The 15,453-nt window shown below is 45.4% G+C and overlaps 1 protein-coding gene across 4 annotated transcripts in view; it reads right to left on the bottom strand.

The window, feature by feature from the left end:
• Positions 1-15,453, bottom strand: part of LOC143429942 (pleckstrin homology domain-containing family G member 5) — a 58,618-nt gene that overhangs the window by 5,647 nt on the left and 37,518 nt on the right. For all 4 annotated transcript variants that reach the window (XM_076905814.1, XM_076905815.1, XM_076905816.1 and 1 more), the window contains 4 exons: positions 8,508-8,753; positions 3,641-3,744; positions 2,912-3,048; positions 502-581 (listed from right to left, as the gene is read on the bottom strand). In XM_076905814.1, coding sequence (XP_076761929.1) covers positions 502-581; positions 2,912-3,048; positions 3,641-3,744; positions 8,508-8,753 — 567 coding nt within the window. The remainder of the gene's footprint in view (positions 1-501; positions 582-2,911; positions 3,049-3,640; positions 3,745-8,507; positions 8,754-15,453) is intronic.

Below are 15,453 nucleotides of genomic sequence, written 5' to 3'. Positions count from 1 at the left end.
AGAGCGAAATTGACGATAGAATCGCGATTATTGTTCTTGCAAGTCATTAAAATCTGCATACGGACCTAATAGGGGGATTAGTATCGATCGTCGCGCTGTAGTAGCATTGTCTGCGACTCGCTGAGATCATTTCATTTGTCTTCGATTTGCTCGTGAGACGTGTTAAGTCTCAAGGAACCATCTTGATATCGTCATATTAAGTTCGAATACGAAAATCCAAAATTTCGTTCAAGTCGCTTTTTGGAACGTCTACGTGATAGCATCCGCTAATTAAAAAATCTACGTCAATCGAAACGGAACGGGCAGCGATGAGAAAGGGTGGAAAAGGGGTGGCTACGGAAGAGTTCGACTCTGGGGATGAGAACGCGAAGGTTGTTACAACGATCGACTCTCGACTCTTTTCAGCGGCTTTTGAGACGCGGAAGGTGTTCAAGGTTCCATTAGAGGAATTAAAAAGGCACCCTTTTCTTTTTTTTTCATGCACTACGATGGATATCTTACCCCGCTTGTTTTTCTCAGGGAGACACTTTGGTTGCCCCTCTGGCTAGACGATCTTGAGTTCGATTTATCGTTGTCCTTAACTGGAACAGAAAATTAAACTCATTCTTTTTTTCTTATCGCGATCGTAAAATAGATAATACGCAAAATCTACACGTTTCCGTAGCTGTAAAGTGTCTAAAAAGATTTATCGATCAGATAAGTGGTGGCAGAAATATACCGAGCGGTAAACGTTGCGATGGATATTCGTGATTGATAAACAAGACAGGAATTCCAGGAATTACATTTTGTAGCTACGGGAATGTTTACTTGAGTCGAAACAGTAGCACGTTATCGACGTTCGTGACACTTTCGCGTGGCAGTCTGAACAGGGTTGGACATTTTCTACTTTACGCTTAAGCTTCACTCTATCTGATCGGACCCGATTCTCCTTAGTTAACGCGTGTGTCTGTGTGTACGTGGGACAAGGGTGTTGTTTGGTGTAACGAGCAAAAAAGTAACTATTAAGGTTGATATTCATCTAAAGCTGGTAAATAATTGCGTGTGCTTTCCATTCACGCGTTAAACGCTGTTTGCGTCACTGACTCGATATTTCTTTCTGGATCCTTAAAGCTCAAGGTTAGTCAGAGGAACCTCAAGTTTTTCACATACTTGGAAGCGACGGGAGAATTACAATTGCACGGTTTTCGCGCTTCAAGCATCCTCTAGCATTAAATTCCTTCGACTATATTTCCTTCAACTTTTCACGTAAATTACGGGCTTATTCCTGTTTCGCCTCTTTTTAATTCCACACCATCTTTCCGTCTTTTCCAGCATCCAATTTTTTCTTCTATTTACGTAAAAAATACTTCTCGTCTCTTTCGCAATAAGATGAAACGGGAACTTTGTTCATTCCGAGCGATAAATCACGTCAGAAATTTCCATTGAATTAGCCTCGGTAATTATATTGTTATAATGACGGGCCGTGTTATGTACGCTTCCTTTATGACGGTGAGTTACAATTAATTGAATTAAATTCGCCTTATTGCACCGTGACGAGATATCTGTACGCCTTTCAGGTATTTAATAACGTCACTCGATACGTAAGCAAGTTCGTGTTTGCTGGAGTTTTAAAGAAAAATGTACAAGAAAGCGTAATCAATAGACCAGCTCTCCGCCTTCGTCAATAGTGCTCTTAGTTTGCTCGCTTTTCCGTAATTAACGAACGTCAATTAGTTGCAGCCTTATATGCTCCTTGGTAATGCACGCTACAGAGTCCACTGGAGTCCACTGTCCATACGCGTTCGTGCAACTTTCTTTTTATTTAGCCTTGATCTTTCGTATCGTGGGTGGAATGTCATGTTTTACGCGTAATAGTGATAAAAATCGGGGACATTTTCGAAGTCGATTTCACGCGTCAGAACGGCGGAGAAAGTAGACATAGATTATTCCTGTTGTCTAAAATCCTCCGTTCTAATATCTTTTTTTTCAATTGTACGACCGGGACCAGCAATGTCGATTAAAACAGACGAGTTATACTCGCGAATTGGAGGTTTATATACGCTGGCCATTAGTAAATCGAACGAAATATATTGCCTTTTTTAATGCACCGCAGTTAAACGACGCAAAAAAAAAGAAACGTGTGGCTTTAATAAATATATGGATTACGGAGGACACAATTTTTTATCGGCTGGATTATACAAAATTTACTACCGAGGATTACGTTAACAAATAACTTTCGACTTGGAACAATTCCACCGCGAATTCCAAGTATTATATAGTGGAATGTATCAGTAACAGTCGGCCAGGGAGTCAGTCTCGAGCTTGAAGTAATTCAACCTGATTATGTTCAGCCGCGACTCAGAGCGACTGGATCAAAGCTTCGCCCACGAGCGATCCGTTTACCGCTGTCTGTGTGCACCCGCGACAATATAAGAAAGAAAAGTAACTATAATAAATTCTTGAAGAGGGACATCTTCTTTTGAAGTTTAAAGGTGGTTGAAAATGACAAAGGAGGGAAGAACTGTGCAACCCGCAGGTGCGCATCGACAGCCAGTGGACAGGTCCACCGATTGATCAATCCCACGGCGATGATTCGCTGCAGGCACGATCGAACGTCAATTACAGCGGTTTCGCCTCGAGCCACCGTCACGATCCTATCTGTTATCAGTATCGCATGAATTATTCGCGGGCCGTTCGTGCGCCACGCCGCTGAACGTTAGCCTTTAACTTCCGAAGGCTGCGAGCGTGCCGTAGATTATACCGGAGAATGCAAATGTTTCTCTGGCTAACGAGCGAACTTTCCAGCGATAACGAGCAACTTTCGCGCTTCCCGTTCGACGTTTCTTTTAATTGTTAACGCTGTATCCCCGTTGCTACCGTGCTCTATCCGACACTCAATAATTCAGGGCACAGTGCACGAGACGTGGGTTACCTGTTATCCGCAAGTGTTTCCCGCCAAGACTCGAAGTGTCTACCGTCAGTATCGGCAGCGGCGTCGAGAAGCCATCGAATACCTCGATCCGCGACATGTCGATCCCGCGTCTCTCGCAGGCGGCGTTAAGCGCGTCCCTGGAACAGAAGAAGAGAAAGTTCACGCGGTGCGATCGAGAGGCTTACGGAATTTCATTTTAGCGAAGAACTCGACGATAGAACGTTGGACTTGGAAGCAATAACGACGACCCCATAATGGCACCTCCTTGGCAACCCCAGAAAGTATGGAAGTACCGTCTGAATCCAGCGCGATACATCAGGCGTTATCGTGCCAGTAAAGAAGGGGCCAACTTTGATAAGATTACACTGGAAACTTTATTAGGTACCATTCGCGGATATTTATTTAACGGTGATTGTTAAATAACATCGTGGCCCGACGATTGGTTTTGGAAGGGCTCGTCGTAGTGTGGAGTTTCGTTCCATCTTCCGTCTTCTGGTGGAATTCTACGACATTACCATCGCTAGCTGGTATTTATGAGCGCATAAATCGTACGAAATTTCATTTGCTCCTAACACGTTCTTAGCTCCTCCGAAACCTCTTGAAATTTCTCTCTCGAACGCGACAATTACACGACGATCAGTGGGTTAATAGCGCAAGAGTCGAACGGAACGATTTATGACAATTGCGCACAGAGGTAGAAGAAGTTTGGCAGGAAATTGGAAGACTTACGCCAAGGAAGCGCCCTTCGTCGCTGGCAGAAACTCGTCTCGATCCAGGCCGCTGGAGTCGTCGGACAGGTCGAAGCTGACACTGAAGTACTCGCTGCTGGACACCTGAAAAATTGATCATGAAGTTCTGGCGGGTTCCGTAATTATTTGGAAAGCTCTGGGACTACAATCAGAGTTGTGTACAACATGGATTGTTGCCCAAGAATTCGAGAATAGGTGTCCGACTTTGGTAGCGAAACTTGAGAATGCCTCGGCAGAATCCGGTGCCAAATTTGGCGCTACTGCTTCGATGATATCTCGAGGAACTGCCTGGCTTGCGTAACGATTGTAATAGTCTCCCGGAACGTGCTCCTCGAAGGAACAGAAAAGTTTTTCTCGCAGAAGGATAACAATTTTCAACGCGAGGAATGTAAAATGAAAATACTCTTCAATTTTCTTCGCTTCTCTAAGTTTTCGAACGGAACGTTTCGCATACATTAGTATATTATGTTAGGCATGGTGCGTCACGAGCTTGATTAAAGCAGCGAACCTTTGGGCGGCTGAGCAGAATTTTGTATTTTCTGGTACGCGGCGCAGTCGTGTGTCTGCACGACGGAAACGCTAAGTATCCATCTGAACGAAGGCTGACGGTGACAGGTAATAAAGTCAGAAATGGTTTTTATTTACGAACACCGTCGTATCGCATGGAAAATGGCCCGCTGCTCACTCGCGGCGATCTTTTCACGGTCGCTTAATTTTACAATCGTCCTCTTTATTGGATCCAATATTCTTCTTATTGCCCTTTAAACTCCGGAGGATACTCCATGACCCGCTTTTCTGTTTCATCGACGAGCTTCCAATGGTGTCGCGGGATTTCAACGTTTCATCCGTGTCGTTGACAATTTTCCAGCGAGTTTCAAAGGGACGGGCGTAGAGACTCTTTGTGAAACGTTTAAAGAGCGTAACAGTCCTTTGGGTGATACTTCCTTACATATCCCGCGCCTCGTAGATTTGATATTCTCTTCGGAATTGGCGCTAGATGCAAGGGTAAATATTTGACGCAACAATTGCAGGGAATGTCCTTGAATTTCGGCTAAGGTCCCTCCCACGCGTTGTACGTGAAACGACCTTGGTGGATCTGGCTGTTTAATTAATCCACCCGTGGGAACAATGCTTCGAAACTATCCTCATTTTCCGGAGGAATCTAATATGTACGATGGGGCAAGTAGAATGGGGCCACGAATGGCCGGTCAAGTAGAATAACGCGAGCAAGTGGCCAAACGGAATGGAACGAGCCCGTGCAAAGTCAATTGGCAAATTATGCCACTTTTATCTGTATGCCACGTGCTGGGAAACGACGAAAAACCACTCGAACTGTTGAAAAATATTCGTTTCGCTATGGGCTCGTTTCAATTTCTAATTACACCAATTTTCTAAAGCTGCGCGACTATTTTTTAATAGACGCATTCGTATGTGATAATTAAGTGGAGGAACTCGACGCGTCGTCGATGAATCCAGGCAGCACGGTCTCGTACGCGTCTGAAACTTAAATCCGGCGAATCGATAATAGCTGGCAGGGAGACTCCGCGGGTCCGTTTGCATATTATCGATTCGAGCAGAGCCGAAGAACGTTCCGCCGATCCCACGGGGCAGACCCGTGTCCCGTGCCTCCGCCATCCGCCGTAAAAATAAATACACGTGCGTGATAAAGGTACAAACGCGCTCGTTATATCCAATCAAAGTTTCTTTCAAAAATTCCGCCGTCCTACAGAGGGGCGACGCTCCGGACGATACAATCGCGTTCCCGGAACGATAATGGGGTTGATCGTAGGAAATTGTCCAACGTCGGAATTGGAATAGTTTGTTTCTTTGCCTGGTATCGATCATCCCGTTTTTGCCACTCCTTTCTTGCGCCACTTCGGACAGCCGTGTTTCTTTCGCCTCGATTACCTTTCACGTTCAAGCCGTATCTGGTTTGCCATTTTTTCGTCGTCATAAAAGCTGATGCGCGACAGTTTGGACGGCGCAATCAATTTCGATGGAAACGCGAATAAATACCTCTTTGTAGCGCTCGTTTATTTTGTTTCCGAGGATTTATTATTACTTCAACAATTTCATACGCGGATAATTGTACTTTCAAAGGGACGGTGGAGATAGAAGTGCTCCCCGTTCAATTTTCAATCGTTACACGAAGCGACGCGCAATTTCTCTCTCCCTGCGCGATTATTCAGGCTCTTTTACATAATTGGAAACAGGAATGGTGTTGTTTAACATGCAACGTTTTTAATATCGATTCTTTTCGTGAAAAACGCCGAAACGTGGTGCAACGGTAGCGCGTGCATACTTAAGCGTTTCAATTCCCTGCGAGCAATAACCGAGTTTCCCTGATACATATTTCTTTCGGACCGGGTTATCTTAAACGGGCAGCGCAGAGGCGTCTGGTATTCGCGTAATATCACGTTGCTACCCTTTGTTCACCCCGTTGACGATTCCGCCACTTTCTTTGATGGGATCTCGCGATACTCGATAATGAAGCAACGGGAACCCCATCGTTGCTTGCCGTGAACGTAATCTCCGCACGAAATACCGTGTAATCTAGTTTCCAATCCCCTCGCGAAAAGCTTCTCGCGCAATCGTGATTCCACTTTCCTTGCAAAAGTAAAAGGTCGCGGGTAAAACTCGAAACATTTACTTTCCCTGTTCGTAGGTTTTGTTCAAGACTACATTGTTCCAACATGCTCACCACGTAAATTTTCTCTCTCTCTCTCTTTCTATCTGTCTTAATATTCGTAGCCTCCGGATAACAGGTTTTTAATCAAGGTACCATTATTTTTCTACAAAAGGTTCACTCACGTCAGATGACTCAGTACTTCAGTAAAGCTCGGCGAATTCGCGAGATTGTACGTTCCTCTAACAAGTGCCAGTTTCGTTCAACTTCGAAACCCGACGACAACGTCCGAGCCGAATTTCCCGGTCGAGGGGTCCAGTTTGTCGGTCACTATACCTTCATCGAGGCAAATCCTCTCTGTCCAGGGGGGATTACAGGATGGACACGCTCGCTAGCAGGCTAGCAGCGGGCGGCAGGTGTTTGACCGCGATCGATCGTTTAGCAATTCAAATGGCAGCGTCTAGCGACGCGGTTCCGTCGCACTCGTTATCCACGATGGAAATAAGAGGACGACGGAGCATCTGACAGAACGTTCCGTGCGTCGGGTAATGCTGACGATTACAAGCCATTTACCGGGTATCCTGACGAGTCCCGTTTCAGTCGGCTACAATTAATTGCTTCTCCGGCTGCTCCCTCGTCGCTCTGATCCCTTAATTTTTTTTTCTCCCCCATTCGCATTGCTCGAAGGACATCTAGGGTCTGATTTCATTTATCGTCGCAGAAACTGCGTCAAGAACCCCCTTTGTTTCGTCTGCCCTCCGGTTTTTAGGTATCGTTCGTTCTCGATTCAATTTGTTGGCAATTTTAGGCACATTACTCGCGGGGAAAGGGTTCGAGTGAAATTAACGTTTTACTGCTTCCTTTTTTTTTACAGTTGGGGCCATTCATTTCGTAGGAAACTCGCGAATTCATTTATTTGTTCATTTGGAGTGGATGGAATCCCATTAGTGCGCTGAGCGGGCGCAATTTATGTACAAACGCGAACAATGTTTCTGGCTCTCTCGAGTTCAGTAACGCAAACGTGTGGCACGGTCGTCCAATGAGAAATGATGGCGGTAGATTCAGCAGTTTCCATTCAGACGACCGTGTTACGCATCTACGTTAACGAGACGACTAAGGACGAACAGTATCATCGTTTACGTAGATAGAAGAGAAAGAAAAAAAAATAGCAACGCGATTGGGTAGATAACAGTCGTGCCTCTTGATATATTCAAATCAATTTGTCGATAAAGATCTATCATCGTCCCCTTCTTACGGTTCAATCAAGATTTTATTATCCGCTCACTGCAGCACGTGTATACGACGGCGCGTTTCGATTTAAGTAGAACGAATCAGGTCGTTTGAATTGGGAGCGATTTTCCTGTCACCGGACGCGTTACCTAGGATAACAAGATCTTTCGTTATTCCGTCCCCGTTTCCACGTCTGGCTATAGACTCGGTGGAAATGTTGCCGTGCGCTAAAACCTTTAAAGGATCGAACGTAAGTCCTTTCGGCTTCTCGCGAGGCCGCCAGCTTTCTCACGTTTTTCATTCTCTTTTCCGCGTCGTTTCGAAACCGAGAGATCCCGATCCGTTTCTGTCTTGTCTCCGAACAAATCTCCCGGACCGTTTAAGCCAGTTATTTCCAGTTTATTCTGCGTTTCCACCTTCGGAGATTACCCGAAGCAAACATCCGTTACGTATTTCTTGTTCTCGCCAAGTAAATTTAATCGTGGCGATGTTTTACGCCGTTGATGTATTCGGGGTGGAACGTTTGGCACGTCTTAGCTTTAGAAACATTAATTAGTTTCGTTTAGCACCGGCTGACCTTGGCTGAAGTTCCATTTAGACGGACTACTTCGCGCGGCAGTAGTACAGGTACTCTTATAGTCGGACGCCAAGATTAATTTCTTGTCTGGCGTGTACGGGATTGTTTGCTGTTATTGATCGGTCGTGAAAGCAACACCGACGATACGTAAGGGTTACGTAAGCCCACGGTACCCCTAAAATTAGGACACCTTTTAATTGTCAGCCCCCAGCCACGAGTTTCACACTCGAGCGCTAATGTCGCGTTCGTATTAATAAAAATACGAATCGTTTCGAGAATAGAGTTCGCACGAACCTCGCGTTTACGATGGTTGTAGCTGCGTATCTTTTGTTTCCTTTGTAGCTTTGTAAAAATTGTTCGGAGTGGCTAATTTAATTTACACGAGATACGAATTAATTTGCAGGTTCCACTTACCTGCGATCGAGACAGCTTGTGCCTGGTGCGGTTCTGGTGCGCGGCCTCGACCGACGGCGCCGTCGGCACAAGGAAACGTGGATTACTTTCGACATTTTGGGGGTGGTGCTGCAATTGCTGAGGTTGATAATGATGGTGGAGATGATGGGGTTGCTGCTGCGAGGGACCACCCCCCAGATGGTGCTCCCCCGTGTCCAGCATTCTGCTGCCCAGAGCGTCCAGCTGGGTCAACGACCTCGAACGCACCTGGAATCGTTACGCACGTGTTAGAAACATTCCGCGCGTCGTCCACGGGACCGTAAATATTTGTCGCAATCAACCGAGTAAGATACAGTTTCTGTTTGCTCAAGGTGGCAAGGTGAAAATATAGAGCGGCAGGCAAGTGCAAGTAGAATGGAAGCGTGTATGGTCGGACGGTCGCGAACGGGAAGAACAATATTTGTATTAAGAGGATGGGAATTGGGTCGCGTGTGCGTCGTTAGACGTCGTCTGAAATACCGTAACGACGCTGTCCGGGATACAAGCTGAGATTGCATAGAGATTGTTCGGTAATTAGTGGGTCCGCGGGATCTCCGACAATCTGGCCGCGGTACGTGGCGAAAAATAAATTCGACGGTTAGAAATTTCGTGTCGCGCAACTGGGTCACTGCCGATCGACCGGTATCGATCATCGCCTCTCCCAGACCCTTCGTTATCTCGATCCAGCCGGGGCATTCTTCCGTGTTCCTATCTAAACCGTTTTTGTTCGTTTATCCACTCTTTCGTTCGAACGGCAGTCTCGAGGCTGGCCTTTCTTTTTTGATCGACCTGTCCCTGCGCAATTGCTGTTGATACCAGGGTGGAAAGTGACCTCGCGGCACCCAGGGCCCCCGCACCTACTTCCCGCGGGGAACCGCGAGCAAACCGTTAATGGTATTGTGGCGTATAACGATCCGATATTGATTTCATCGAGACGGAAACGCGGGCGTTAAGTGCCGTACGTATCGTTTCGAACTTCGGAATGGCTATTGAAATCATGTCGGTGTTCCCTGGCGATCGAGTACTATCGTTACTCGCCGGGGAATCGAATCGCTGGGGATCGCTTTAAGCAATATCGGGACTCGAATGATTCTTCGAGCAAGGGGATCGCTGCTACTCCCACGTTCGAAAGTTATTCAAGGAATATTGCATTTTTGGATTATTCAATTTTGCGCGAAACATTGTAGGGCACGTTATACCGATCGTTCACGCGATAACGCGCTTTACGTGTGCCAATAAAACGTGGAACGCTGATGGAGATCGGTAGGGATATTTATAACAGACGTTTCGCAATTAAAGTTTCGCGTAAATGGAGATCAGCGAATTTACGATATCGCGTAAAGTACGCGCGCGATTTCAACTTTTAATTATTCATCATCGAGATTGAATGCAACGCGCGATAATAATAAATTGAATCGTACCGAGCTCGTCGTGATTTACATGCAACGTTATGACTATGAATTGACAGTGGTATATGGTAGGGAAGTAGAACGGGACGATGCGTAGCCAGACAGGGCGGACGGGAAAGAATAATGAATATTTCCATCTATCAAAGGGGGAAGGTATCGGCGATAAAATATTAAAAAGGCGGCGCTGAAGAAAGTGAAAAATGAACTGTGCACCGTAGGAAAAGATTGTGGTGGGCGGAAAATACCTAAAGAATAATGGGCTACCCTTTTTTTTGTTATTAAAAATCGAGGAAGAGTAAAGATGGCAGCTATTCATACGAACCAAAGATGGTTGTTAAGGTTTGTAACGATTTTTCACAAGCGAGAGTAATGATTCGGGGTGGCACGTTAGATTTGCAATAAATTAATCCGAGATCACGATGACGGCGCCGTGTTAGTTACTGTCCGCGGTAGTGCGGTTCCTGATAAATCAAGTCGTCGAACCAGTGCACGTTTTCATCGGAGAAAAATGCTCGGTCAGCTGTGTTCATATTTTACTATCTTCCGTTCGTGGTGGATTCGAAAAGTGTACGTCTTGAAATGTAAATCGCGACGTAGGAAATATCGCAGCGTCGGGAACCAAAAGGAGCACCAGGACGGCTGTTACATATTTCTTGAACGTCTCGCGCGCTACATTTCACTTTTGATCTTTGTAATCGGATAGCAAACAGCAACTTCTTCTTGATCAAGGAACGAGGGCGTGCCTTACTAATTAACGGAGGACACTTTTGCACTTCTGCACTTGGCGAATGATATCGAAGTAGGTCAAGTATCTTCAAAGGGCAGGGAGTAATCAGGCCTTCCATCAAAACATCCTTCTTCGACATTTTCCTGCTTGGTTTGCTTCGCATCGGTATACTCGACTTCGAATTATGCTTCTGATACGTTCCTTGCTCGTTCCATATATGCAAATTAATATAAACCGCGAGGCAATTCTGGGGCACTGCATTAATCAACTTGTCGGTTGATTCGAGGACTTTGCGTACTATCATCAGCGAGAGACAGAAGAGAATGCGTTCAAAAGTATATTCGACATAGTAGGCAGGAATATTTTCATTTGCATGCTTCTACGTATTGTCTTTAAAATCCACGTATTCATCGGGTGTTTGTTTCTCGTATCGTTGTACACGTGTTTTGTAAACTGTGCGCATTTCGTGGGTTCTTGAATTTTTCATACGGCACGAAAAAAAAGATATTTCGGTAGTAATAACCTGCGGGCTTTCTGGCAGGGAAATTTTTCAAAATAACGAACGGAACAAAAGTTGCCGCAAGATACAGCGAAAGTTACGATGGTTCCATATTACGAAAACGCAAAGTGTAGGGGACGCTAACGCGAGGGGAGATGGACACTCTATTGTCAGACATATATCAGAATGAACAAGAACGGGCGTTACATCTGCCCGTAACTTCTGGCGAACGTGTTGGTTTGGAACTTGTTTCCAAGTCAGAAATTCTGCCGCTTGAAGATAAGTTGAACCGCCTAGATACGCGCAGTACAAATTTTAATAAAGCGGTTACGGTTTTTAGACTATAGACATAATGGAGGATCCTCCGTTGCTATGATATTCGAAGGAAGATTAAGGCGCGCTCGTAATGGATTCAGTGATATAGCTCGGTGCATGGTCAGGCGCGCACATATTCTCTAAGCTTTCTATAAGTGAGTACTGAGAGAAAATATGTAGGTTTTTATGCGCAGTGAAGTGAGTTGATGAGAAAATACTCGCTCGTATAGTAAATATTCTGGTAAATTTTAGCACACTTTCTATAGTCCAATTTATCATTTGATTATTCTACGAATCTCCCCTACGCTTCGAAACGTGTATCTGCACTGTTTGGTTCATTTATTTATATTCTCCGCGTCTATTTATATTTGCCGGTTTTTAATAATCCGATATTTTCGTTGGCTTATCAAATGTTTTTGCACGCTTTCTATGTACAGGTCACCCTTCTCGCCGCTGAAATTCGTCGGTCACGTTGCGTGTCAATGAATACCGCCCTAGTTCCAACATATTGAGCACCTGGTGAAAAAATATGCGGGCTCGTTTTTCAAAAGGATCGTTAAGCGTTATTTTAACGAGCCCCTTCTGGCGTTGTTGTTTCCTGTTGTTTACTAACTTAGCTTTTATTCGTCCCGCGACGCGTTTAATTTCCGGAATCTATTACGGTCGCAAGTATACGTCCCGTGAAGGCTTGTTAGACCCAGGCGTGTAATTTATTAATACCGCGGGCACATGTTGTGGGATCCGGTAAATCTGGTGGTTTTAATAAAAATGCAAAAACGCTTGGCCCGCTTCTGGGTAGGTACAAATCGAATAAAAAGATCGCTGGTAGCCGGTGGCCTTACGGGACATTAGTTGAAATACAGCCCCTGCTAAGTGAGCTGGAAAATACGAATAGCGCTTAACTTGCTCGGCGGACTCAAGTAATGCGATTGTATTCATGTTGCGCCATCGGGTCGTCGTCTTTGCTCTCGAAGAGAAATGGCTCGTAAAGGGTTACCCTGGCCTCCGGTTAACCCCATAAAAGTCCCTCTACGCTGCGCGATTGTACTCCTGTGCACTGCTTGCCGGGAATGGAGGAAGATCAACAGACATCCCGTAGTAGCTGCGTCAATTTAACTTAATTCGCGTTAGAAACAACATAGACCACAGCCTAAACACTGCAAACGGCTAGAACCATTATTCAAAGCAGCATGGCACGGTAACGGAATCCCATAGCCGCGACAGCGGCATTCCGTCGCTTTCATTGGTTCACAGTGAACCGTGTCACACGTCGCGCGTGCCATTTTCCACCTGCACGAATCGTTTCGCGTTGTACAATTACCACGGCTCCCTATCGGCGCAGACAAATGAAACGGCCAGTCATTAGCGAGTAATGAATGACAGAGACCGACCTGGCGTGGGGAATTTCATTACACGGCTCCTTGCCCCGACTGTTTCCATTTAGCCTGTCGCGGCGAACTGTCGTAGGGGGCTGCGAAATATGGAAAGCCAACGAATAAACGCGCGCGTCGTCGCGTCGCGATGGCGAGGGGAATAAAGAGGACGAACTTTGGGGCCAGCGACACGACGGTACGATTGTCAGCGATACGATCTTGAAAACAGGTCTGGGCTCCATTTTCACTCGACAAGTGTCACGCGATCGAAGATAAAAAAAGATTTGAAACATGTATCGTAGTTCTTCATAATTAATTCAGTCGGAAAAACAAAAGTTCACGGAACAAGAGGTTAGATAAATTTGAATAGAAATTAAATAGTACACGAGATGTCCTTCTATGTGTTCAGTACATGAGTGTCTGGAATTTTCCGCAAGATTGTAGTGGAGAATGATAGTGTTGGTCTTGGTTAATGGGAAACTTGCTCAGGAGAAGCAACAGGGGATGAGATTTAACCAGGAAAGTCAATCCTCCCTGGCTACCCATCGTTATCGCTGACAGTTCTTTTTTCTACTTTTTCCTACTTTTTATTTATTTATTTTTTCCACGTCGCACTGGGGGATACGTTCATCATTTATCATGTAAACACGAACACGAATCTCATGGCGATTCAGTGGGGTAGAGGAGGCTGCTTGGAATATACGCCCCGGGTGGAACATGATGTATTAGGGTTTGTGCCCCTTTTTTCCGCATCGCTGCTCGCTTTTCACGTCGCACCTATACGATTTCGGGCGCAATTCGTTCGACACTCGTTCGACAGCGTGTTTTCCCTTTTTTGCTGTGCAAATTTTTTTCCACCCTCTCGCTGTGCCAGGATACGTACGGTCGGAACGAACGAGGAAGAGCCAGAGCCTAAAACGCTCGAAACGTGGGCATTAGTCTAATGAAATTTGTCTTCTTTCACGCGAAAATTGAAACTGACCACTCGAGTACTGATCCAATAATGGCTTCTATCCGATTAATATTTAGCAGAGCCCAGCCGGGGCTATCGAAAATGTCGCGGCTTAATTCGAAAATCTATTTCCCATTTCCTCGACAATTTGATTGCGGCACGGTCCCCTTAATCTCGCTTTAATTGTAATCCTTAATGCTGTCCGCAGCTACAGCCAATCTAATTGAATGATAACTAGCAACGAGTGTCAGGAATCCTTGCTCGCCTCGGTTATTTTTTCTCGCTATGTCGCTTCCTCGAGAAGAGATCGCGGCAGGGATTCGACTGGCTACTCGATCGCAGAATTTGCAAATTTCCACGAGTAGAAAAGTCATCGCGGAGGACCAGCAACGGCGAGGAGGGCTGCAAAGGTAGAAAGCTTCGACAAATCTGCAAATTTGGCCGCGATATCAACCGGTTCACCGGAAGCGGGGAACCTTGTTACGGTGTCGAATGAACGCCCGGACAAACGGTCGTGGATCGAGATATTACGGTCCGCACGGCTTTTCGAAAAGTTTCCGCAGATGTGTGCTCGCATGAATCGCTTTTGTGAGCTCGACTGGAACGAGGTTTTCCCTCGATGGTTGCGAAAAAATAGGGGCGGGAAATCCGCATCGAGAGAATGCGCGATTTTTGCACGCATGGACCATGGCCGTTTTGTGTTTTACAGAAAAATGTAACTGGAGATGTTCGCGTAGAATGATAGCCGGTTATATTTCATTCGCGATGGACCTGTAAAGGTATGAATTCGATGCTTTTCAGTCCAAGTAGTCAAGTCCAATTTCGAAGAATAATTTAGGATGAAGTTAGTCTTTTTACGCTGATGCTGTTTCAACGAAATGATTCCCAGATGACAGTGAGAGCAGTAGGTGCTTAATTGGTGATTGCAGGATAAACGGTTGGGCCGTGATGAATCATATTTCTATGCTTTTGGTCAGTGAAAACTATTGTTTGGGGCCATTGAATTGTTTTCTAACAACACCTGGCTTGTTTCGACTTTGATCGGGGTCATCAACGCTAATTAAATTACGGAAACTAAGTGAAACTCTCACGTTCTAGTTCTTCCTCTATCCGTCCTCTCTCCCTTTCTCTTTCTCTTGTAATCATGAAATTTATATACGGCCGATTCAACGTCGCCTCTAATTTGAGAAAGAAAACAAATGCGCGGAGAGGAATTTCGTATCTGCGACGGCATTTCACGATTAAATTAATTTCGACAACCGATATGTCAATGTTTAGCGAGCGGGATATATTTCATTTTCTTGCGAGCATAACAAATTACGAACAGAACATTTCATTCGCGCCGCACGATACGTTCACGGCTAGTCGGGATTCCACTAATACTTTTAAACGGGTTTATACACAGTCTGGCGAGTAAATTTACAATTGTATTAAGCTGACACCTTTTTTTTTCCAACGACACCTCTCCGCGAGCGCACAAAAGCCAGATTAAGATCTGATGAATTATGCAGCACGGCATAGCATGCGACACGCTGGATAATTTATTGCACGCGCATCCAGCATTAATTACGTACGATTACGGAAACAGAGGCTCGTTCAACGCGGAAGCTATCCTTAGCCGCATAGCAGCGGTAACCTCATTTACCAGTCCTC

This window comes from Xylocopa sonorina, chromosome 12 (assembly GCF_050948175.1).
Source record: "Xylocopa sonorina isolate GNS202 chromosome 12, iyXylSono1_principal, whole genome shotgun sequence".
NCBI classification, from domain to species: Eukaryota; Metazoa; Arthropoda; class Insecta; order Hymenoptera; family Apidae; genus Xylocopa; species Xylocopa sonorina.
This window is presented reverse-complemented; position numbering and strand designations above follow the sequence as displayed.